Source organism: Oncorhynchus masou, chromosome 8 (assembly GCF_036934945.1).
Source record: "Oncorhynchus masou masou isolate Uvic2021 chromosome 8, UVic_Omas_1.1, whole genome shotgun sequence".
Taxonomy (NCBI): Eukaryota; Metazoa; Chordata; class Actinopteri; order Salmoniformes; family Salmonidae; genus Oncorhynchus; species Oncorhynchus masou.
Genome location: NC_088219.1, coordinates 9454964 through 9480896, shown reverse-complemented (window position 1 = coordinate 9480896; position 25933 = coordinate 9454964). Strand labels below are relative to the sequence as shown.

Here is a 25933-nt window from a genome sequence, read left to right as displayed (position 1 = left end):
ATGACAACGTCATGTCTGTTTATAACATTATGGCTGTCTTCCTAAAGAAGTAAAAATCTGCTTCGTTTTTTTGTTTTCTGGCTAAGGTACTAACAAGTATCACGATACTGGTCATACTCTGTTGTACTCAATGATACTGTACAATACTCTGTGTAATTACTGTATGTGGTCTCTCCGTTGACCAGGTTACCCTCCCCTACTGATATCTATCAGGGGTATTAACATGTTTTGTGATTGGTCCCTGCAGATCCAGGAACGCTCAGCTTTGTTGGAGACCTGTCCATGGTGTGCTGCTAAAGGACAGTCTCTGGCCCTGCGCTCCTACAGGATCAACTCCCAGGAGTTCATCACTCTCTGCACTGACCCACAGGTAGGGTAATGTTAACACACACACACACATGTGCTCACGTACACAGACACACACGTATACACGCGCACACAATCAGCACAACGTCAACAAAAAACAAGGGTGTTTCACAAAGCAGGATCCATGGGTGAATCCTAAACTGTCTGAACAAGACACCGGGTTTAGTAGTTTCTTAGAGAAACTGGCCCTTGCCTGGATTTGTTTTGTTGTCCGCCATTGTGGCAGTATTATGAGAGAGTCAAGTTTTGGCTGAATTCTGTGTTACTGTCAGCAGTAAATGCATTCAGAAACTGTGCTAAAGTATCCTTTCACTCTGCTAGTTTATAGTCTGAGTGTTGTCCTCTAGTGTTTTCCTGGGCCCCATCCTTCAATGCAAGAGTGAAAACATGTAGTAGTGTAAAGAAACAATATGAAGCCCATGTGAAGTTTGAACTTCCCCGACAGTTACCCATAATTTCTTCATTCAGCCTCGCCTCTTGCCAGGCCATTGTAAATATGAATTTTCTTGCCTGTTTTAAATAAACAAATAAATCAAAGTAACTTATTCTCCCCTACAGTGCCTGTTTCCCTTGGTCTCTCGTCCTTTGGAGGATGTCCTGGCCAGCCTCGTACCCCCTCTACACCAAACTCAGACAGGGAGCAACAGGAAGAGTCCCTGCGAGTTGGAGAACGGAGACCCTGTACCTTCCCCCAAACATGCAGGATCGGTGGAGTCCGAAGTGGCCGAGGACGCCGTATCACAGAGTGGAGCTCCATCAGTCAGCGGCATCACCAACAAACTCAACGGGGAAGAAGAGTGCTTTAATGGGAAGAAGGAGAGAATCCGCCAATCAGAACACACCAACATGGATGTGGTGAATAAAACCCTCAAACACACACTTCCTGAGACTGAGAGGGGACGGGCCAACGCATATCACAAGGGTTCTGGTTGGTCGATGCCAGAAGAAATGGACCAGGAACTCCTAGAAGAGGAACAAGATGGTGTCTTTCGCCCAGAGGACGGTACACCAACTATAGACGAGGGTTTTCCTCTCCAAAAGAAGACTTTATCCGTCTTACAGGTGGCCGTTTCTGCTGTAGAGTCTGAAGGTGCACAAAAGGAGGTTCTCTCTACTTTACAGGAGGCTGTATTTGCCCGAGAAAATACTTTTTCTGCCCCGCTATTAGCCATTTCTCTCCCAGAGAAGATTTCACGTCCCTTACATGTGGCCGTTTCTGCCTCACCGTCTGCCCCAGAGAAACCCTTGGCCAAGGCTGCCTTAGTGGAGGTTGTCCCTACCTTCGAGGACACAGTGTCTCTCTTAGAGGCTCTGACTGCCCCAGGGGAAGTTACACAATCACGTCAGAAGGTTCACCCTCCCTTACAAAGGACTGTCAAGGTTGTGTCTGCACCAGAGGAGGTTGGTTCTGCGCCAGAGGAGGTTGCCATGGCTCCACCTGCCATGGAAGCTGTCCTGGTGTTGCAGGATGCTCTGACTGTCTTAGGGAATGCTTCACCTGGCATAAAGGAGGGTGAGGAAGAGGAGTGTTTAATCGAGGAGGAAGAAGTGGCTATACTTGTGGCTTTGGAGGATGTCCCTGCCTCAGAAGAGGTTGAGAAGGCTCTACCTGCCTTGGTGGAGGCTGTCCCTGCTTTAGAGAAAGATGAGGAGGTGGCTACACCTGCCTTGATGGATAATGAGTGCAGAGAGGATGATCTGTCTGTTTTTGACGAGGAAGAGTGCTCCCCAGAGGTGATGTGTAGGCCCTGTAGTGTGGACCTCAGTAAGAGCAAAGTGCCTGTTGAAGTTCATGATGATGATGATGATGATGGTCCTATCAAAGCTAGAAGAAGAGCTCAGAACACCCGGCAACTAATCAGTAGCGAGGACGAGATGACCGGTGAAACCATGGAAACAGCACGGGAAGGAAGCGTCACTGAGGAAGTGGAAATCGTGCCATCCCCGCCAAAAAAGAAAATGGGCCGGCCGAGAAAGACTCCTATTATTAAATACACGCAGGTAGTGGTGCCCAACTTTGACCCGGAAGTGATCTCGACTGATGAGTTTGTTCCGGTTCCCGGGCCTCACCTATTCTGGAGGAATGAGCATAGCCTGTGTTGGCTGGACACCTTGCTGGTAGCGCTGGTCCACCTTCACACCCTGAGGGACAGATGGCCCACCAAGAGGCCCACTGTAGGTCAACCTGTCTGGGACCTGTGTGAGAGTTACAACCGGGCCTGTGGTCTCATCACAGCCTACCAACACACTGACGCAGGTGGGTGGACTTATCTATTTAGTAAGGTTTATTTGAATTGATGTACAACATTGGCAACTAAGAGCTGAATATCTATTTTGAACGGGGAAGAATGTATCCGCACACACACTATCCCTTTGATACAATACATGTATTGATTGAATTACCCCTCTACAGACTTAGCCCTATCTAAGCTCGGTGGCGGCGGGGTTGTACTAAGCTATGTGGAATTGTTTTAAGAAGGTCATACCAACGATAATTTATCTATTTGATTTAGAATTTTAAGACTCCTTGAAGTGTCATTAAAAAAAATTTAAACAATATTTTTTTGGGCCTTTCTGCTGTTAGCCCATACAAATGAATTGCATAAAATATTTACTACACGGATAAACAGATGGTCTCCCCCCAAAAAAATCTGAAGTAAGTTTGTTCAGAAATGTCTGTCCTATAGGAAATATTTTTATTTTATTTATTTATTTACATGTATTTAGCCATCAAAATTATGAAATAACACATGGAATCATGTAGTAACCAAAAACATGTGTTAAAGAAATCAAAATATATTTTAGAATCAAGTAGCCATCCTTTGCCTTGATGACAGCTTTGCACACTCTTGGCATTCTCTCAACCAGCATCACCTGGAATGCTTTCCCAATAGTCTTGAAGGAGTTCCCACATGCTGAGCACTTGTTGGCTGTTTTTCCTTCACTCTGCAGTCCAACTTGTCCCAAACCATCTCAATTGGGTTGAGGTTGGGTGATTGTGGAGGCCAGGTCATCTGATGCAACACTCCATCACTCTCCTTCTTGGTCAAATAGCCCTGACACAACCTGGAGGTGTTTTTTTGGGTCATTGTCCTGTTGAAAAACAAATGATAGTCCCACTAAGTGCAAACCAGATGGGATGGCGTATTGCTGCAGAATGCTGGGGTAGCCATGCTGGTTAAGTGTGCCTTGAATTCTAAATAAATCACAGACAGTGTCACCAGCAAGACACCCCCACACCATTACACCTCATCCTCCATGCTTCAGGGTGGGAACCACACATGCGGAGATCATCCATTCACGTACTCTGCGTCTCACAAAGACACGGTGGTTGGAACCAAAGATCTCACATTTGGACTCATCAGATCAAAGGACAGATTTCCACTGGTCTAATGACCATTGCTCGTGTTTCTTGGCCCAAGCATTTCTCTTCTTCTTATTGGTGTATTTTAGTAGTGGTTTCTTTGCAGCACTTCGACCATGAGGCCTGATTCAAGCAGTTTCCTCTGAACAGTTGATGGTGAGATGTCTGTTAATTGAACTCTGTGAACCATTTATTTGGGCTGCAATTTCTGAGGCTGGTAACTCTAATGAACTTATCCTCTGCAGCAGAGGTAATACTGGGTCTTCCTTTCCTGTGGCGGTCCTCATGAGAGCCAATTTCATCACAGCGCTTGAAGGTTTTTGCGACTGCACTTGAAAAAACTTCCAAAGTTCTTGACATTTTTCATATTGAATGACCTTCATGTCTCAAACTAGTGATGGACTGTCATTTCTCTTTGCTTATTTGAGCTGTTCTTGACATAATTTGGACTTTGGTCTTTTACCAAATAGGGCTATCTTCTGTATACCCCCCCCCCCCCCCCCCCCCCCACTTTATCATAACACAACTGATTGGCTCAAATGCATTAAGAAGGAAATGCATTCCAGGTGACTACCTCATGAAGCTGGTTGAGAGAATGCCAGGAGTGTGCAAAGCTGTCATCAAGGTAAAGAGGGTGGCTACTTGGAAGAATCTCAAATATGAAATGTTTCGATTTGTTTAACACTTTCTTTGGTTACTACATGATTCCATGTGCGTTATTTCATATAAGTCTTTATAAAATAAAGAAACCCTTGAATTCGTAGATCAAAACGGATAACACCGTCATCTTCGTTAGTTTCATTTTGTGAGTAGACCTTTTTAAACGGGATGTCTCATGGTCTGGCGGTCACCTCTCTAGCTCTGTGACCTTTCCTCACAGATACGGAAGTGTGACATCAACGGATGTGGTGGATTGAGATGCATCCAATGCAAAAAAACACATCTCCTAAACGGACTGATTTTTTTTGGGGGGGGGGATAAAAAAAAAAAGCAAATTAAATTTCCATGGGGGTGTGGACATGAGCAACGTTTCGTCAGCAAGCTGCCTTCATCAGGGCTTATTGTGTATTAAGCTATTACCTCATCCTTAATACATGTTTACACCTGTTTGTGTTTGTCTCCCTCATCTCTCTCCAGATGGTGTTGTCAGAGTGCCCTCTGCGGTGTTACAGAGGGTCCAAACTGAGATGCAAGCCATCAGGATGTCCATCTTTAGACTGCTGGAGCCGCTACTGAAATGTAAACTGGGTAAGAACATGGCTAGGGGCCTCCCGAGTGATGCGTTGTTCCAAGGAACTGCATCACAGTGTTAGATGTGCCACTAGAGATTCTGGGTTTGAGTCCAGGCCCTGTCGCAGCCAGCCGCGACCGGGAGACCCATGGGGTGGCGCACAATTGGCCCAGCGTCGTCCGGCTTAGGGGAGGGTTTGGCTGGCAGGGATGTCCTTGTCCCATCGCGCACTAGCGACCCCTGTGGCTGGCCGCTCGCCAGGTGCACGGTGTTTCCTCCAACACATTGGTGCGGCTGGCTTCCAGGTTAAGTGGGCATTGTGAAGCAGTGCAGCTTGGTTGGGTTGTGTTTCGGAGGACGCACGGCTCTGAACCTTTGTCTCTCGCGAGTCCGTACGGGAGTTGCAGCGATGAGACAAGACTGTAACTACCAATTGCATACCACAAAAAATAGGTAGAAAAAAATAATAATAATTAAAAAATTAAAAAACAAGAACCTGGCAGGGAATCAGAGGTGATTGGTGATGGCTTTCAGCAGTTCATAGGTCAACCAACATGTGTGAAAGCTAGAGTCTTTCTGGATAAGAGCAGCTGCAAAATGACTCAGATGTGTAATAGGCTATTTGTGCATGTGACCCTGCTCTTACCTACTTAGTCTAAAGTAATATACAGTGCCTTCAGAAAGTGTTCATACCCCTTGACTTATACCACATTTTGTTGTTGCAGCATGAATTCAAAATGAATTAAGTTATTAGTTTTTTTTTGTGTGCAAATGTATTACATTAAATACAGAAAGATCTCATTTACATAATTATTCACACCCCTAAGATAATATTATATTGATGGCAGCGATTACAACTGTAAGTCTTTCTGGGTAAGTTTCTAAGAGCTTTCCACACCTGGATTGTGCAACTTTTGCGCGTTCTAAAACAAATATATATAATGATTTGAGCTCTGTCAAATAGATTGTAGATCATTGTCAGACAACCAGTTTTGGTTCTTGCCATAGATTTTCAAATAGATTCACTGTCCTCTTGGTAAGCAACTCCAGTGTAGATTTGGCCTTGTGTTTTAGTTTATTGTCCTGCTGAAAGGTGAAATCCTCTCCCAGTGTCTGGTGGAAAGCAGACTGCAGCAGGTTTTCCTCTGGGATTATGCCTCTTCTGTCTCTTTCATTTTTATCTTGTAAAACTTCCCAGTCATAATGATCACAAGCATACCACCTTCTCAACCTTCTCTTACCTTCAGAACTAACACAAGCATACCACCTTCAGAACTAACACCAGCATACCACCTTCTCAACCATCTCTTACCTTCAGAACTAACACAAGCATACCACCTTCTCAACCTTCTCTTACCTTCAGAACTAACACAAGCATACCACCTTCTCAACCTTCTCTTACCTTCAGAACTAACACAAGCATACCACCTTCTCAACCATCTCTTACCTTCAGAACTAACACAAGCATACCACCTTCTCAACCTTCTCTTACCTTCAGAACTAACACAAGCATACCACCTTCTCAACCATCTCTTACCTTCAGAACTAACACAAGCATACCACCTTCTCAACCATCTCTTACCTTCAGAACTAACACCAGCATACCACCTTCTCAACCTTCTCTTACCTTCAGAACTAACACAAACATACCACCTTCTCAACCATCTCTTACCTTCAGAACGAACACAAACATACCACCTTCTCAACCATCTCTTACCTTCAGAACGAACACAAACATACCACCTTCTCAACCATCTCTTACCTTCAGAACGAACACAAACATACCACCTTCTCAACCATCTCTTACCTTCAGAACGAACACAAACATACCACCTTCTCAACCATCTCTTACCTTCAGAACGAACACAAACATACCACCTTCTCAACCATCTCTTACCTTCAGAACGAACACAAACATACCACCTTCTCAACCATCTCTTACCTTCAGAACTAACACAAACATACCACCTTCTCAACCATCTCTTACCTTCAGAACTAACACAAACATACCACCTTCTCAACCATCTCTTACCTTCAGAACTAACACAAACATACCACCTTCTCAACCATCTCTTACCTTCAGAACGAACACAAACATACCACCTTCTCAACCATCTCTTACCTTCAGAACGAACACAAACATACCACCTTCTCAACCATCTCTTACCTTCAGAACGAACACAAACATTCCACGATTGATTAAAATGTACCTGATTTTACTTTGTGAGCTGACCCTGATTTTTTTTTTTTCTATATATATTTTAATCCCTGACCTCACCCTGACCCCTGCTGTCTCCTCTCCTGCAGGTCAGAATGAGACACCTGTGTTTGCCCTGCCCCTCCTCCTCAAGGCTGACTCCTGGGCAGAACCCCTCTTCCAGCACGCTTATGAGTGGCAGTTCGAGTGTATCTCAGCAACTTGTCAACATGCCACCAACACCAAGTAAGAGCCATCTTGAACTTTTAGGGCCATTTTTTTAGACATAAATATATAACCTAGTCTTGGACTTAAAAGCACTTTCAATGGTGAATCTTCATCTCTCTGTGATTTAGTGATCAATATAAGTATTAGTCATTAGTCATATTAGTCATTATCCTAGAAGATATGTGGGGTGGCAGGGTAGCCTAGTGGTTAGAGCGTTGGACTAGTAACCGGAAGGTTGCACGTTCAAGTCCCCGAGCTGACAAGGTACAAATCTGTCGTTCTGCCCCTGAACAGGCAGTTAACCCACTGTTCCTCGGCCGTCATTGAAAATAAGAATTTGTTCTTAACTGACTTGCCTAGTTAAATAAAGGTAAAGTAAATAAATAAAATGTGTTTGACAACTGTTAACAACATTCTTTAGTTTTCATAAGAAGCGTCGTAGTCCCACTGCAATACTGTAGATTCTGTCATATTAACCTAATGGTCAGTACTGTAGATTCTGTCATATTAACCTAATGGTCAGTCAGATAAGAGAGCAGATTTATAAGTGTCTTGTCCTCTCTCACATACCTTCAGTAGACCTGGCTGGTAACAGCACAACGTGGGATAGGCATGGAATTGGGATTGTAGAGGGAATGAGAGCAGAGGGAGAGAAGTGAAATTAATATAATCAACATGGTGATTGTGCTGGAGGAACGTCCAGTCTTCTGCCCTGAGGACGTCCCTAAAGAGGAAAGAATAGGAAAATGAGTCATGAATGAAAACAAACGTTTACTCATCTAATTCCTTCCTCTATTTTGGGGATTGGTCATATTATGACTCATTGAGAATCTTGGACCAGTACAGGTTTACCAAAATAGACAGTGAGGCAGGTTTACCAATATAGACAGTGAAGCAGGTTTACCAAAATAGACAGGGAAGCAGGTTTACCAAAATCGACAGTGAGGCAGGTTTACCAATATAGACAGTGAAGCAGGTTTACCAAAATCGACAGGGAAGCAGGTTTACCAAAATAGACAGTGAAGCAGGTTTACCAAAATAGACAGTGAAGCAGGTTTACCAAAATAGACAGGGAAGCAGGTTTACCAAAATAGACAGGGAAGCAGGTTTACCAAAATAGACAGTGAGGCAGGTTTACCAATATAGACAGTGAAGCAGGTTTACCAAAATCGACAGGGAAACAGGTTTACCAAAATAGACAGTGAAGCAGGTTTACCAAAATAGACAGTGAAGCAGGTTTACCAAAATAGACAGGGAAGCAGGTTTACCAAAATAGACAGGGAAGCAGGTTTACCAATATAGACAGTGAGGCAGGTTTACCAATATAGACAGTGAGGTAGGTATTTGGCAACATTTTAGCAGTGCAAAGAGCAAACAATACTGTGAACCTATTGGTCTAATTAAGACTCTTCAAGGAACTTGGCCCAGTAGCTACAATACAGATGGTGAAAAGGGTAGCGATTTAGTCTGTTGAAAAGAATCCGTTATTTACTGGGGCGGCTGGTAGCCCTGCAGTTTAGAGCATTGGGCAAGTAACTGAAAGTTCGTTGGTTTGAATCCCAGAGCCGACTAGGTAAAAATGGTCTGTTCCCTTGAGCAAGGCACTTAAACCTTAAACCTGTTAGTAGGCACTTAAACCTGTTAGTTGTTCTGGATCAGAGCGTCTGCTAAATTACTAAAATGTAAATCTCATTGAATATTTCCTGTAGTTTTTGGTTTGGTATCTTTTGAAGAGCTTGACTCAGTAAAAGTTTACCAGATGATGAAACGAATAGATATTATTTGTTGAAGCCTTCATGTCTTATATTCCTGTGTGAATTCAAATGCAATTGGTTTAGATGGCTTATAATACTTTAAGTGAGATGAAAACTATAAACAAAAAGACTCGTTCCCATACCGGGAGTCGAACCCGGTCCGCCTGGGTGAAAACCAGGAATCCTAACCGCTAGACCATATGGGAAGCTGTGTCTGTCTGTATTTTAATTGGGCTTTTGAATGGTAACAAGAACAATGATGTAATGTTGACAGAAAGGGAGTGTACAAGGACGTTTCAGAAAATAATTTTCATTAAACAAATAAAGGGGGAAACTGACTCACTCACCTGGACCAAAAGGTCTGTGTGTCTTTTATTTACTATCAAATGTATTTTTCTTTCAGATGTAAGAAGACCCTCACCACTTTCACCAAGGTGCTTTCCGATTGGCACCCTCTCAACGCAGCCCACCAATCACGTTGCAGCAAGTGTAATAAGAGGAAGCAGACCAGGATGTTGGTGCTGGAGAGGTGAGGGCAGGGTGCAACCTCTAACCTTTCATACCTGGGGTGTATCTCAACCAGGGTTGTGGTCAATTTAGTTTTTTTTTTAATTCAGGAAGTGAATGAAATTGAAATTCTGTTCACGAATTGAGAAGTCCTCATAGAAAACAATGGGCAACTTCCTATTCAGTGGAGGAGTAGAACTGAATTGGCCCCAACCCTGATCTTAAGTGAATTCCGCTCCGGGGATTTCCAGGCCCTTTTCTCTTTACCTATTCATTCAGTGCAGATGGAGGAGATGAGTAGTGGAAGCCACTGTAGACTATTGAGATGGTGTAGTTGATATTGTGGACGATTGAGATGGGGCCGTGTAGTTTTTAGAGGGCTTGAAGTTGACGCATGATGACACCTGGTGGCCATGTTGGAAGACCACCGCATTAATTCTTCCGACAACAACTGACGGAGCTTCCAGAAAGAACATGATAACGGTGCCTGAAACGTCTTTGATTCATCAGTATTTGGCTGCTCTAACATGGCAGGAAAGACGGCAGGGTCGCCTAGTGGTTAGAGCGTTGGACTAGTAACTGAAAGTTTGCAAGTTCGAATCTCCGAGCTGACGAGGTACAAATCTGTCGTTCTGCCCCTGAACAGGCAGTTAACCCACTGTTCCTAGGCCGTCATTGAAAATAAGAATTTGTTCTTAACTGACTTGCCTAGTAAAATAAAGGTTTAAAAAAAAAAAAAAAAAAGAAAGAAAACGGGGGGGGGGAAACATGTTTATTGATTCCCCGCAATCATGAAACACCAGGATACACCAACTGTCAGAAAAGCGAAGACACCTTTTTGCCTGTCAAGACCTGAACCCAGACAACTGTCAGTACAGGGTCTGCTACGATCATTTCATCACTGGTAAGTCAAGTCTGATCAATTTCCAGTTTAGTTTAGCCGTTATGCTAACCAGGTGTTGACAACACTGTTAGACAAAATTAGCTAGAAAGATAGCTTGTAGTCCCGCTATGTTAATTATCCTAGCCCGCTATGTTAATTATCCTAACCTGCTATGTTAATTATCCTAGCCTGCTATGTTAATTATCTTAGCCCGCTATGTTAATTATCCTAGCCCGCTATGTTAATTATCCTAGCCCGCTATGTTAATTATCCTAGCCCGCTATGTTAATTATCCTTACCTGCTATGCTAATTATCCTAGTCCGCTGTGCTAATTATCCTAGCCCGCTGTGTTAATTATCCTAGCCCGCTGTGTTAATTATCCTAGCCTGCTGTGTTAATTATCCTAGCCTGCTGTGTTAATTATCCTAGCCTGCTGTGTTAATTATCCTAGCCTGCTGTGTTAATTATCCTAGCCTGCTGTGTTAATTATCCTTACCTGCTATGCTAATTATCCTAGCCTGCTATGTTAGTTATCCTAACCTGATATGTTAATTATCCTAACCTGCTATGCCCGCTATGTTAATTATCCTAGCCCGCTATGTTAATTATCCTAGCCCGCTATGTTAATTATCCTAGCCCGCTATGTTAATTATCCTAACCTGCTATGTTAATTATCCTAGCCTGCTATACTAATTATCCTAGCCTGCTATGTTAATTATTCTAGCCTGCAGTGTAAATTCGCCTAATTTTCTTCGAAAAGACAAATGACGTAGTCGGATCCCTTTTAGCGATGACCATGAAAAGAGAATACACAAATTGTACAATATGAGGCTCTCATAGCCTGGAGGAGGCCATTATTGTCCAATGACCCAGTGATCATTTGTAGAGAACTTGATTCATAAGTAGAGGTAAAATGTATGGACATTACAGCATAGGACAAATGCCTCACTGGGATATGACAACCTGTTGTGTTGACTAATGTTCCAGCCCAACAATATATTGAATGTTTATATGACACTAAAACACCTGAACGAATTAAACACAACCAAACAATTATGAGCCATGATGGTATTGTTGACTTAAAGAAATGTGTTTATGTACTGTAGGTTCACCAGCTGACCTCTCAAGACACCGATGTCGAATGGATTCCACCTGTGAAGATGACCAATGCTGCAGCACCATCAGTTTCTCCCTGTGAAGATGACCAAAGCTGCAGCACCATCAGTTTCTCCCTGTGAAGATGACCAATGCTGCAGCACCATCAGTTTCTCCCTGTGAAGATGACCAATGCTCCAGCACCATCAGTTTCTCCCTGTGAAGATGACCAATGCTGCAGCACCATCAGTTTCTCCCTGTGAAGATGACCAATGCTGCAGCACCATCAGTTTCTCCCTGTGAAGATGACCAATGCTGCAGCACCATCAGTTTCTCCCTGTGAAGATGACCAATGCTGCAGCACCATCAGTTTCTCCCTGTGAAGATGACCAATGCTGCAGCACCATCAGTTTCTCCCTGTGAAGATGACCAATGCTGCAGCACCATCAGTTTCTCCCTGTGAAGATGACCAATGCTGCAGCACCATCAGTTCCTCCCTGTGAAGATGACCAATGCTGCAGCACCATCAGTTTCTCCCTGTGAAGATGACCAATGCTGCAGCACCATCAGTTCCTCCCTGTGAAGATGACCAATGCTGCAGCACCATCAGTTTCTCCCTGTGAAGATGACCAATGCTGCAGCACCATCAGTTTCTCCCTGTGAAGATGACCAATGCTGCAGCACCATCAGTTTCCCCTGTGAAGATGACCAATGCTGCAGCACCATCAGTTTCTCCCTGTGAAGATGACCAATGCTGCAGCACCATCAGTTTCTCCCTGTGAAGATGACCAATGCTGCAGCACCATCAGTTTCTCCCTGTGAAGATGACCAATGCTGCAGCACCATCAGTTTCTCCCTGTGAAGATGACCAATGCTGCAGCACCATCAGTTTCTCCCTGTGAAGATGACCAATGCTGCAGCACCATCAGTTTCTCCCTGTGAAGATGACCAATGCTGCAGCACACATTGGTTGTCAAATGCTCTACTTTGGTAAATCTGAATGATTATGTTGTGCCATTTGAGTAGTGAGCACCTTGTCATGACAAAATAAACCGTATGAGTATATACAATGTAATTTGAAACAACATGTAAAATACTAATGTTTATGATATTGTTAACATACTGTATTTTAATACTGTGTGTATATATATATATATATATATATATATATTAAAAGTATATTGTGTGTCATCTCTGTTTCACCCCATTGAATAAAATGTATTTCTTATAGCCCAACTATTATCTTTCTTTTTACGATTTAAACACATTTAGCATAGACAATGTAACTGTTGTGGTAGTCTTTGGCAAACCATCTTCATTATGACAGTGGAACCTCCAAGTGCCTCTCAGACCTTCTGGCAGACAAGTATCTGGCATGGAACATGGTGGTAGTAGTTTGTATGTTCTAAGGTCAGGATCCCATCATCTCCTACCAGACATTTCACCACCAAGATTAGAAGGGTTGGATTTGCACTAAAACAATGTCATGTCAACACAAGGCATGTAAAACATCTGGTGTAGTCTTCGCCTCTACAGTGCATTTGGAAAGGATTCAGACCCCCATTGACTTTTTCCACATTTTGTTATGTTACAGCCTTATTCTAGAATGGATACAATTATGTTTTCCTCGGCAATCTACACACAATACCCCATAATGACAGAGTAAAAAAAGGTTTTTAGAAATGTTTGCACATTTATAAAAAACAAACAAAATAAACACCTTATTTGCACAAGTAGTCAGACCCTTTTGCCATGAGACTACAAATTGAGCTCAGGTGCATCCTGTTTCCATTGATCATCCTTGAGATGTTTCTACAACTTGATTGGAGTCCACCTGTGGTAAATTCAATTGATTGAACATGATTTGGAAAGCCTCAGACCTGTCTATATAAGGTCCCATAGTTAACATTGGATGTCAGAGCAAAAACCAAGCCAAGAGTTCGATGGAATTGTCTGTAGAGCGCCGGGACAGGATTGTGTCGATCTGGAGAAGGGTACCAATAGGCATTGAAGGTCCCCAAGAACACAGTGGCCTCCATTCTTAAATGGAAGAAGTTTGGAAACACCAAGACTCTTCCTAGAGCCGGCCGCCCGGACAAGCTGAGCAATCGGGGGAAATGCCTTGGTCAGGGAGGTGACCAAAAACCCAATGGTCACTCTGACAAAGTTCCTCTATGGAGATGGGAGAACCTTCCAGAAGGACAAGTGTCTCTGAGGACCACCAATCAGGCCTTTATGGTCGAGTGGCCAGATGGAAGCCACTCCTCAGTAAAAAGCACATGACAGCCCTCTTGGAGTTTGCCTAAAGGACTCAGACCATGAGAAACACGATTCTCTGGTCTGATGAAACCAAGATTGAACTCTTTGGCCTGAATGCCAAGCATGAAGTCTGGATGAAACCTGGCACCATCCCTACGGTTAAGCATGGTGGTGGCAGCAACTTGCTGTTGTAATATTTCTCAGTGGCAGGGACTGGGAGACTCGGCAGGATCGAGGGAAAATGAACGGAGCAAAGTACAGAGAGATCTTTGATGAAAACCTGCCCCAGAGCGCTCAGGACCTCAGACTGGGGCGAAGGTTCACCTTCCAAAAGGACAATGGCCCTAAGCACACAGCCAAGACAAAGCCGGAGTGGTTTCGGGACAAGTCTCTGAATGTCCTTGAGTAGCCCAGCCAGAGTCCGGACTTGAACCCGATCGTACATCTCTGGAGAGACCTGAAAATAGCTGTGCAGAGACACTCTCCATCCTACCTGACAGAGCTTGAGACGATCTGCAGAGAAGAGTGGAAGAAACTCCCCAAATACAGGTGTTCCAAGCTTGTAGCGTCATACCCAAGAAGACTCGAGGCTGTAATCGCTGCCAAAGGTGCTTCAACGAAGTACTGAGTAAAAGGTCTGAATACTAAATGTAAATGTCATATTTCAGTTTAACCATTTTTGAACGCTGTAACGTAAAAAGTCAAAGGGTCTGAATACTTTCTGAATGCACTGTACATTGTTGACTGGTATATTTTTTTTCTTGAACATACAGCTCAACAATATGTAAATAATGTTAATCGATAATGCTTCAGATGGACAATGTCAAGGGGTGCATTGCAAATGCCTACAAGGCAGCGTTTCCCCATCTCGGTCCTTTGGACACAAAGCGGTGCACATGTAGTTTTTTGTCCTAAGTCTACACAGCTGATTCAAATCTTGATAACTTAATTATTTAAATCAGCTGTGTAGTGCTAGGGGCAAAAAAACGAAATGTGCGTACCGAGGACCAAGTTTAGGAAGCCCTGCAATAAGACTTATGCCATCACACTGTAGGGCAGTGGTTCCCACTCCGGTCCTCGAGAACCCCCAGTAGCACATGGTTTTATTGTAGCCCCGGACAAGCACACCAGACTGCAACAAAAATGGCTGGGAACCACTGGCTGCATTGGCATTGCAAATGGGTTCACGTGGCTGATATCCTGAACAAAACAATCAAATAATACTAATTGTAAGAGCTTACAACTGAACAAAAGGTCATGTTCATTTGAACACAAATTAGACAGGATTGAGAGCTGTGATTAATCAACATTGACACTTCGTTCATCTTGAATAATAGTTTTAAAGTTAACAATTAAAACAAGTTTAAACACTTCACTTCAAAGAATCAACACAATTTCATATCCTTTTCAAAGTGTTTCAAGTAAGCGAACTCCTATGTAAAGGTTAGACGTGTTGGTAACAAGTGGGCTGTTATTACTAAAGCATAAAACCGCAGGTGAACACAAACATGTAAATACCAGAAGGGGCCAACGTTTCTCCACTGATCCCTGATCTACTGGCTGGGAGGACTTCTATTCCAGCCCAGCAATAGCACACTTAATTTTGATAAATTGAATCATGTATGTTAGTGCTGGGTTGAAACAGAAGCCTGCATGCCCAGCAGGGTGAGCCTTCTCCAGTTGTAGGAGGTTTCTACATTGTGTGTGTGACTTTTTTAAAATGTATTTTTCTTTATTCAATATGCCAACACAGGTACACATATAATCCTTGGTTTAAAAGGATCCTTATTCTCTTGGGACATTCTTTGGGACCTCTTCATCTGCAGACAGGGTTTCACCGCTCTCTGTATCGGAGGACAGAACACATGACATAGAAACAGGCTGCATTCTACTCCAATTAGACAGCCCTAAATATTATGTTGCTGTGTCTCGTAGTTTTTCTCGCTAGGGACTGAGAACTGGGGAATCTTTTCATAGTGTCCTCCCACAAAGGTACCTGCCCTATCCAGAGTACTACTCTCCCTTCTCTGACAGCTGGAACTGGCATCTATTCCTTTCACCCTTTTCCATGGCTGTTAGCTAGCTAGCTACACATGCATTTTGAGTTACAAAAATAAATAGATCAAGATAGGTAGCTAATATGAAGTTAGCTTGCTGGTGATATTTAATTTACTTGATTAGCTATACAGTATGTAAAATCAGCTAGCGAACATTACATTAGCTCGTTTGAGTTAGCCTGCAGCTGTTATTTTCAAAATTATATTTACTAACTTGAATAGGTTCTCCCACTGCCTCCGTTTTCTGGGTCCTTAGAACAAATTAAATAATGGGCAATCTTCCCGACGTTTACGGTGATAGCAAAATGCAGCCAGCCATGTGGACGATTGGATGACTTCCGCCAGACTTGCTGGTCTTCCAAAGCTAGGTGATTTGTGAAGCAACTGCAAGCGCTCGAGCTTGTCTTGGTTTTCCTTTTTTCATGTTTTCTGTTGCAGATTGTCGTTCTGTTACCAGTCGATGCAGATGGAGGACAGGAAATGAGTAGAGGATTTATCATCCAACGATCGAGACACCATGTTGTAGATAATGTCTTGCTTTCTCTACCTCTGTTTCCTGAGGCTGACATGTATTCTGTCTGTTCCTCCAGGGTGTCTCCTGTGTTTGTGCTGCACTTTGTAGAAGGTCTTCCTGACAACGACCTCTGCGTGTACTCCTTCACCTTCCAGCAGCAGGAATACACCGTCACCACAGTCATACAGTATGACCAGCAACTCAAGCACTTTGTCACCTGGATACGCAGAACTGACGGTCAGTGTGACTTTGTCATTTAGTTCAGTATAACTTTATTTGTCCCGTCAGGGGCAGTTGACTGTCATTTCCTTAGTAAAGTTTTTGTTGTTGTTTACTGGTCAACAAGTAAATTTGTGTTCTTTGTAAATGTATACGTCGGGATTATCAACTTCCCCAGTCAGGTGAACTCGTGGCTACCATTTTTATGTCTCTGCGGACAGTTTGAAGGAAATTGCTAACGAGTGTTAGTGCAATGACTGGAAGTCTATGGTAACTGCTAGCATGCTTGTAGATTGCTAGTTAGCATTGGCTCGCTAAACTACCTCTTAACTTCCTTCGCACTGGATGCAAGGACATAAAAATGGTATCCCTGAGTTAATCTGACTCTGGAAATATCCCTTTTAAGAATGCTATATATAGCTTATTCATATCTCCATTATCAATGGATAGAAGCAATTATATTTCATAACTGAAAAGTAATGTCAGTCTCTGTCTAATTATGTGTAGCATTTATAAAGTGCCAATAAGTAGGTATCTACATTGTGTTGTGTTAACTCTTTAAAAGAGATGGACAGCACACCAAAAATACCTTCAATAATCCATTTAGTTATCACAAGGATTCAGCACCTTCCTACGATTGAGGAATGATCAGAGTGAGCATGTTATCCATTCCTCTGTGACTGTGGTAACTCTCCCCCTCCACAACCAGTGTATAGAACCCTGTCCTCTGTGACTGTGGTAACTCTCCCCCTCCACAACCAGTGTATAGAACCCTGTCCTCTGTGACTGTGGTAACTCTCCCCCTCCACAACCAGTGTATAGAACCCTGTCCTCTGTGACTGTGGTAACTCTCCCCCTCCACAACCAGTGTATAGAACCCAGTCCTCTGTGACTGTGGTAACTCTCCTCCTCCACAACCAGTGTATAGAACCCATTCCTCTGTGACTGTAGTAACTCTCCCCCTCCACAACCAGTGTATAAGAACCCAGTCCTCTGTGACTGTGGTAACTCTCCCCCTCCACAACCAGTGTATAGAACCCAGTCCTCTGTGACTGTGGTAACTCTCCCCCTCCACAACCAGTGTATAGAACCCTGTCCTCTGTGACTGTGGTAACTCTCCCCCTCCACAACCAGTGTATAGAACCCTGTCCTCTGTGACTGTGGTAACTCTCCCCCTCCACAACCAGTGTATAGAACCCAGTCCTCTGTGACTGTGGTAACTCTCACCCTCCACAACCAGTGTATAGAACCCAGTCCTCTGTGACTGTGGTAACTCTCCCCCTCCACAACCAGTGTATAGAACCCATTCCTCTGTGACTGTAGTAACTCTCCCCCTCCACAACCAGTGTATAGAACCCAGTCCTCTGTGACTGTGGTAACTCCCTCCCTCCACAACCAATGTATAGAACCCATTCCTCTGTGACTGTGGTAACTCTCCCCCTCCACAACCAGTGTATAGAACCCAGTCCTCTGTGACTGTGGTAACTCCCTCCCTCCACAACCAGTGTATAGAACCCAGTCCTCTGTGACTGTGGTAACCCTCCCCCTCCACAACCAGTGTATAGAACCCATTCCTCTGTGACTGTGGTAACTCTCCCCCTCCACAACCAGTGTATAGAACCCATTCCTCTGTGACTGTGGTAACTCCCTCCCTCCACAACCAGTGTATAGAACCCAGTCCTCTGTGACTGTGGTAACTCTCCCCGTCCACAACCAGTGTATAGAACCCATTCCTCTGTGACTGTGGTAACCCTCCCCCTCCACAACCAGTGTATAGAACCCATTCCTCTGTGACTGTGGTAACTCTCCCCGTCCACAACCAGTGTATAGAACCCAGTCCTCTGTGACTGTGGTAACTCTCCCCCTCCACAACCAGTGTATAGAACCCATTCCTCTGTGACTGTGGTAACTCTCCCCCTCCATAACCAGTGTATAGAACCCAGTCCTCTGTGACTGTGGTAACTCTCCCCCTCCACAACCAGTGTATAGAACCCATTCCTCTGTGACTGTAGTAACTCTCCCCCTCCACAACCAGTGTATAGAACCCAGTCCTCTGTGACTGTGGTAACTCTCCCCGTCCACAACCAGTGTATAGAACCCAGTCCTCTGTGACTGTAGTAACTCTCCCCCTCCACAACCAGTGTATAGAACCCAGTCCTCTGTGACTGTAGTAACTCTCCCCCTCCACAACCAGTGTATAGAACCCAGTCCTCTGTGACTGTGGTAACTCTCCCCCTCCACAACCAGTGTATAGAACCCAGTCCTCTGTGACTGTGGTAACTCTCCCCGTCCACAACCAGTGTATAGAACCCATTCCTCTGTGACTGTGGTAACTCTCCCCCTCCACAACCAGTGTATAGAACCCAGTCCTCTGTGACTGTAGTAACTCTCCCCCTCCACAACCAGTGTATAGAACCCAGTCCTCTGTGACTGTGGTAACTCTCCCCCTCCATAACCAGTGTATAGAACCCAGTCCTCTGTGACTGTGGTAACTCTCCCCCTCCACAACCAGTGTATAGAACCCAGTCCTCTGTGACTGTGGTAACTCTCCCCCTCCACAACCAGTGTATAGAACCCATTCCTCACTCTTCTCTCTTGCTGTCTCTCCCCACAGGATCGTGGTTGGAGTTTGACGATCTGAAGCACCCTAACTGTGTCTCCCACACCCAGTTGGTGGTCCCTCCTAGAGAAATCCATGTTGTCTTCTGGGAGTTGAAGACCGACAGACCGGACAACCCACAGACACCCTGCTCTCTCCCTGTATCCCTGACAAGCACTTTACTGATACACAAAGAACTACTGCAACCTCCCTTAGCCAAATTCTTTGTCAACAATGAATCTCAAGACATCGCTCAGTCGGTCTCTGATGATGCGGACACTGACATGGACACAAACATAACTGCTGGCTATATTGATAACGATATGGACACAACGTTAACGAATAACGTTAACGCTCCCATCGCCATCGGTTCCACCAGTGTGCTTCAAGGCGCACCGGTTCAATCCTGTTACCACAACCTCTCTCTCCCCCTCCTTCACAACGACACAGCCATTGTCGAGGCACTGACTGTGTCTGACGATACCGACAACGACATCATGGACACCACGGTAACCTCCGGTAAAGCTGGCAACTCGTCTATCAGTAGCACCACACTGCTTGACACTTTCGAGGGCCTCTCCCACGATGACGTTGTCACCCTGACGCTCGTAGAGGTCAAAGTTGGCTCTGATGGGAGGCCGTTGGACGACAACGATGTCTCCCTGGCTCCCAGGCAAAATGGAAACCTCAGTCCTCCTCTACCTGCTCCTACACCTGAGGCTGAGAACCCTGCACCTGCCCATGAAATGCCCCCTGAAACAGATGTTGTCGTCATCAAAAGGCCATCGTCCCCTGATACTGCCGGTGGGTTTCTCCTTGACAGCAGTGACGGTCCTTCTGAGCCCGACTCTGAAAAGCCCACACCACCTAGTCCTCCCAGGCTCAGAAGGGGCAGAAGCTCCAGCAATAAAGCCAAAATGATGGCATCCAACACTCCAGTTGCACCAGCAGCTAAGGTGGTCACAACAACACCACCAAGAACAGCTACACCAATGGCACTTCCTGGAAAGTGTGGTGGAATAATCCTGCCCTCAGTTGTATCTATGATGTCACCGTCGTATGTGGAACCCAGCACCCCAGCACCAGAGGCCCCTACTCCTCCTTCTCCCCCACCCCACTCCAAACCCGCTACTACCTCCACCTCTCTGCAGAGCAAACCCGGCCTTCCTCCACCCCCGGACCCCAACTCTCGCTGGTCCTACCTGCTTAGCCTCCACCCCACCTCCATCCCCAATCCCCCAAGACCAACCAGTCACTTCAAACACTCAACACCCAACCGGTTCCAGCAGCTTTCACATAGCTGGCAGACCCCAAGGATGGCTCCCCCCAACCCAGACGCCAGGTTGAAGAAGCCTCCGCCTCCGCCTCTACCCAAACCCAAGCTAAGTAAGGTGGACAACGAGGCCCTGCCGGTGAAGGCTGCCGAGATGTATGGAGGGTTCCAGGCCAGAAGCAGGATCGTAAATATAAACATGAACAGCCCCTCCAAGACTTCATCTCCCACCCAGCTTCTCTCTCAAAGAACTGACCCTCAAAATTGCGCCTGGAAGATAACAAGTCAACCTCCTGCTCTCGTCTCGCGAAAACCCCTTATCAACCACACCACTTCAGCAGTGCCTATTGTTACCTCACTTCCTCCCTCTCCAGGAGTCACGGAGATCCCTAAAACCTCTTCCTCCAGGAAACACAGCCCCGGCGGTCAGGTCAGTGAGACCGATGCCCTCCGGTACAAGCTGCTGAAGAAGCTGAAAGCCAAGAAGAAGAAACTAGAGAAGCTGAATCAGATGCTGGGTTACCAGGGGGGTGCGGGAGGACGGGGGGAAGTAACCTGCACACCAGACATCACTGATCGGAGTCCCTCCCACACCGTGAGCTCTAGTACCTCTGTCTACGACAGCCCCGCATATGACCAGTTCTTTGCTGACCTTCTGTCGCCGGCGACGACCACCAGCAACCTGTCGCCGGCGACGACCACCAGCAACCTATCGCCGGACAGCACGGGTTTGCTGGAGATGCTGACCACCAATGGGCAAGAAGGGGGCGGGGACTTGGCGTGTGGGGGGAATGGTATTAGTGGAGCCTCACAGGTGGGGACTCCTGTGATCTTGCATCCGGCCAATCACGGTGTAGTAGTGCCACAGCCTGGTCTAGCCGAGCCAATCACGACCTCTGGTGAGAACTTCCTGGAAGAGTTCATATCAGGGTCGGCCAATCAGCAGACGGAGATGGAGACTGATACCCTTAGTGCTCTCGACCTGTTCTTTTAGGCACGTTAACTACAGGTCTAGGATCTGCTAACAACTCTTACCCAACCCCTAAGCTTAAACGTTGGGGGAAATGCAAAGCTTACCTCAGATCAGTGGCCAAGGCTACGTCTCAAATGGCATGCTAATCCCTATATATAGAGCCTCTGGTCAAAAGTTGCACCATAGAGATCCTATTAAATTAAACTATTCTAATTCCTAATTATATGAGTAGTGCACTCTAAAGGGAGTAGTGTGCCATTTTGGATGCAGTCAGACAGTTTCTCGTAGAAACTGCATGCTACTATTCCTTTCAGTCGGGAGAGTGTGTGTGTGTGTGTGTGTGTGTGCTTGGCATCAATGGGTTGTTCTGTTCTGGGTAGCATGTGTTACATGAAGCGGAATCAAACTGCCATTTTAAAGAGAGAGTTCACCTAAATTACAAAGTGACATATTGGTTTTCTTACCCTGGAGGCAGTCAATGGACAAGGTACGATGGCGATCCATGCTTTGGTTTAGTTTCCCTGCCACTGTTTCCACGTTTTAGCATTTGTGGCACAAATCCCATTCAAATCATGGGACTGATTTATTATTTTTTACTCATCCTGTTCAAATCATATTTAAGTGACTTTGTTTAGATTCACAATGAATTTTAGATCATTTTGGATGTTTAGGACAGGATGCATGAAAAATGCTAATATCGGTCCCTTGGATGGGATTTCTGATACAAATACTAAAACGTTAGCATATGGAAACAATGCCAGGGAAACTTAACCAAAGCATGGATTGCTGTCATCCATAGACCTGCTTACAGGGTAAGGAAACCAATGCATCATTTTGTCATTTGGGTGAACTGTCCCTGTAACTCTGGTAAGCACTCGGATATCGCTCATGTTTTTTTTTTTGTGGTTTATCAAGAATGTTGAAGTTGAACATGGAGTAATGTTAATACTCACTGAGGGTTTGTCCTAAATGCCACCCTATTCCCTACGTAGTGTCCTGCTTTTGACTATGGTCTATAGGGATCTGATCAAAAGTAGTGTACTTTTTTTTAAAGGGAATAATAAGGTGCCATTTGTGATGGAACCATAGTACTTACAGGTTCTGAGGCTTTAAGGGAGATTCAAAATGGAGGTTGTTTCAGAGTGTTCTGGAAAGTTAATAGACCCAATTATTTGATCCTGCTTTGCGAAAAAAAAACTCCTGAAGACAACTGTATGCTGTTTTTGTTTGCTTTTTATTTTTATTTTAGTTTGTCTGAAATTACTTGAAAACTAGGGGAAAAAGCCTGACATCTAGGATAAAAATATGTTTGTGTTTTAAAGGGTGGTTCGAACTCTTATCTTTTGAATGTATTTTTTGTAATAAAAAACTGTGACAGAGTTCTAAAATGTTGTACTGAATCAGATACTGTATGTAATTCTAATAAAATATTATTTACATGGATACACATGTTCTGGGGGGTATTTGTCTGAGCCAGAATCTGATAATAGTTGTTGTATTTGCGTGAGTCCGTGTGATGTAGCTGTACCTCTTGGACAGAACGCTTGTCGGTCTTACCCCCCTCCACAAACCATCCCCTTATTTATTTGTGAATGGTAGGTAGTGGAAAATACTGTTGACTCCTTGTAGCAAATCAATCAGGAGGCAAAATGCTCCATATTGACAATTTCTAGAATCTAGAAGAAATTCTTCTTGTGGAGAGTTGTGAGAAATGAACTAGCCTGGTCCCAGATAGGTATGTGCTATCATGCCAACTCCTGTGGCATGATGGCACAATAGACAGGTAGTGATACCCAGGCTAAGAATCATCAGCAACCTGCAGGAAAGTATACAGACTTTACTAAACTAAAATGAAGCGAAAGATATGAAAATGTGCTGTGAAAAAAAAAATGTGAAACTAGCTTTGTAGTTGTGGTCTCATTACAGGGTGATAAATTGTACTGAATATACATCGTTTGGTAAGTAGTTTCACCACCGTCTGTTTACTGGTAATAAAATTTCGCTAGTAGTGACGCTACAAATAGCATACTTTACTTCACTATAGCAGGCTCTTCTATAGTGCTAATGCGCTCCCTAAAGACCGTGTCCATTTACCCAACTTCAGTTCTTCAATATTCTACCAAAGATGATAAATAAGAGTTTATCCTGATTTTTTTTTTTTTCAAGGTTCTTGTATGTGTAAGTGGGCGTTACCTCTTTCACGTGAGCCTGCTTTTCCCGCGTGTGCTCACGGGTCCTCCATAATATCTGGCATACTCCATGCAAAAGAGAGGAATGCAGTTTAAGCCCCACCCTCTTCAACATACATATCAACGAACTGGCGCGGGCACTAGAATAGTCTGCAGCACCCGGCCTCACCCTACTAGAATCTGAAGTCAAATGTCTACTGTTTGCTGATGATCTGGTGCTTCTGTCACCAACCAAGGAGGGCCTACTGCAGCCCCTACATCTTCTGGGCCCTGACAGTAAATCTCAGTAAGACTAAAATAATGGTGTTCCAAACAAGGTCCAGTCGCCAGGAACACAAATACAAATTCCATCTAGACACCGTTGCCCTAAGCACACAAACAACTATACATACTAACCAAGAATTCACAAAATGGGATAAACACCAAATTGACTCTGCATGTAGAATTCTGCAAAAATATCCTCTGTGTACAACATAAAACACCAAATAATGCATGAAGAGCAGAATTAGGCTGATGCCCGCTAATGATCAAAATCCAGAAATGATCTGTTAAATTCTACAACCATCTAAGAGGAAGCGATTCCCAAACCTTCCATATCAAAGCCATCACAGAGAGATGAACCTGGAGAAGAGTCCCCTAAGCAAGCTGGTCCTGAGGCTCTGTTCACAAACACAAACAGACCCCACAGAACAGCAACACAATTAGACACAACCAAATCATGAGAAAACAAAAAGACAATTACTTGACACATTGAAAATAATTTACAAAAAAACAGAGCAAACGAGAATGCTATTTTTCCCCTAAACAGAGTACACAGTGGCAGAATACCTGACCACTGTGACTGACCCAATATTAAGGAAAGCTTTGACTATGTACAGACTCAGTGAGCATAGCCTTACTATTGAGAAAGGCCGCCGTAGGCAGACCTGGCTCTCAAGAGTGCATACTGCCCACAAAATGAGGTGGAAACTGAGCTGCACTTCCTAACCTGCCAAATGTATGACCATATTAGACATTTCCTTCAGATTACACAGACCCACAAAGAATCCAAAAATAAACACAATTTTGATAAACTCCCATATCTACTGGGTGAAATACCGCAGTGTACAATCACAGCAGCTAGATTTGTGACCTGTTGCCACAAGCAAAGGGCAACCAGTGAAGACCAAACACAATTGTAAATACAACCAATATTTATATATTTTCCCTTTAGTACTTTACCTATTTGCACAGCGTTACAACACTGTAAATAGACATAATATGACATTTGAAATGTCTTTATTCCTTTCGAACTTCTGTATGTGTAATGTTTACTGTACATTTGTATTGTTTATTGCACTTTTGTTTATTATCTACTTCACTTGCTTTGGCAATGTTAACATATGTTTTCCATACCAATAAAGCCCTTAAATTGAATTGATAGCTGGCTCTGGTCTACTTATTGTCCCCTCCCGCTCGCCCCATCCGCCCCGACCATATTTTTTTTGCCAGTGACATATCTCGCCCTGGGGGCACCTGCTCCGCGGGGCGAGGGAAATAAGTAGACCAGAAAGAATTACGGACTGTGGTGTCTCGCTTTCTCTACCATCTCTGGTTCTATCTAGCTACAGTATGTAAATTATTATCAAAGAAGGTATTTTATCAGTTGGAGGAATCAATATTTTGTTTAATTTATTGACATAAATTATACATGTGTAACAGTCAGTACTAGCTAGGCTGATGTATTGGATGTTCTCTCGACTATCTTACGGTTACTAACGCAGAATACTCCTCGCCAATTGGAACGTCATGCATGCATTAAAAGCATAATTGTACAAATATGTAAGCATATTGAATCGCCTATAAAACGATTTATTAGTGAGAAGACTAGTAAGAAAAATACTCGTTCCCATACCGGGAGTCGAACCCGGGCCGCCTGGGTGAAAACCAGGAATCCTAACCGCTAGACCATATGGGAGTATGAATTTGTTTGTCATCAATGGGGTTTTGAATGTACTACGCAATGACACCAACAATGAAGTAATCATGACGGAGAGGTGAGAGAGCTCCGTTACCAATACACACATCAGTAAGGAAATCATGTCTGAGAAATAGTTTGCATAAAAACGGAGGAAAAAAACGGACAGTCTAACAGGAAGTGCAAGAGAGAGAGAGAGAGAGAATGTGTGCGTGTGTGAGAGAGAGAGACAGACACAGAGAGAGAGATATAACTGTTGTCCCTCCT

The 25933-nt window shown here is 44.2% G+C and overlaps 1 protein-coding gene and 2 non-coding genes across 6 annotated transcripts in view; 1 reads left to right on the top strand and 2 right to left on the bottom strand.

Moving 5' to 3' along the window:
• LOC135544049 (SUMO-specific isopeptidase USPL1-like) overlaps positions 1-22965 on the top strand; it is a 30841-nt gene extending 7876 nt beyond the window's left edge. For all 4 annotated transcript variants that reach the window (XM_064971407.1, XM_064971408.1, XM_064971410.1 and 1 more), the window contains 7 exons: positions 248-370; positions 925-2623; positions 4868-4978; positions 7269-7404; positions 9544-9669; positions 16533-16693; positions 19290-22965. In XM_064971407.1, the coding sequence (XP_064827479.1) occupies positions 248-370; positions 925-2623; positions 4868-4978; positions 7269-7404; positions 9544-9669; positions 16533-16693; positions 19290-21541 (4608 nt within the window). In that variant the 3' untranslated portion in view covers positions 21542-22965. The remainder of the gene's footprint in view (positions 1-247; positions 371-924; positions 2624-4867; positions 4979-7268; positions 7405-9543; positions 9670-16532; positions 16694-19289) is intronic.
• On the bottom strand, positions 9275-9346 carry trnae-uuc (transfer RNA glutamic acid (anticodon UUC)). The gene has a single exon. It is a non-coding gene; the product is annotated as a tRNA-Glu (tRNA).
• A 2629-nt stretch (positions 22966-25594) lies between the features above and the next one.
• trnae-uuc (transfer RNA glutamic acid (anticodon UUC)) lies at positions 25595-25666 on the bottom strand. Its single transcript has one exon. It is a non-coding gene; the product is annotated as a tRNA-Glu (tRNA).
• Between the last annotated feature and the right edge of the window lie 267 nt (positions 25667-25933).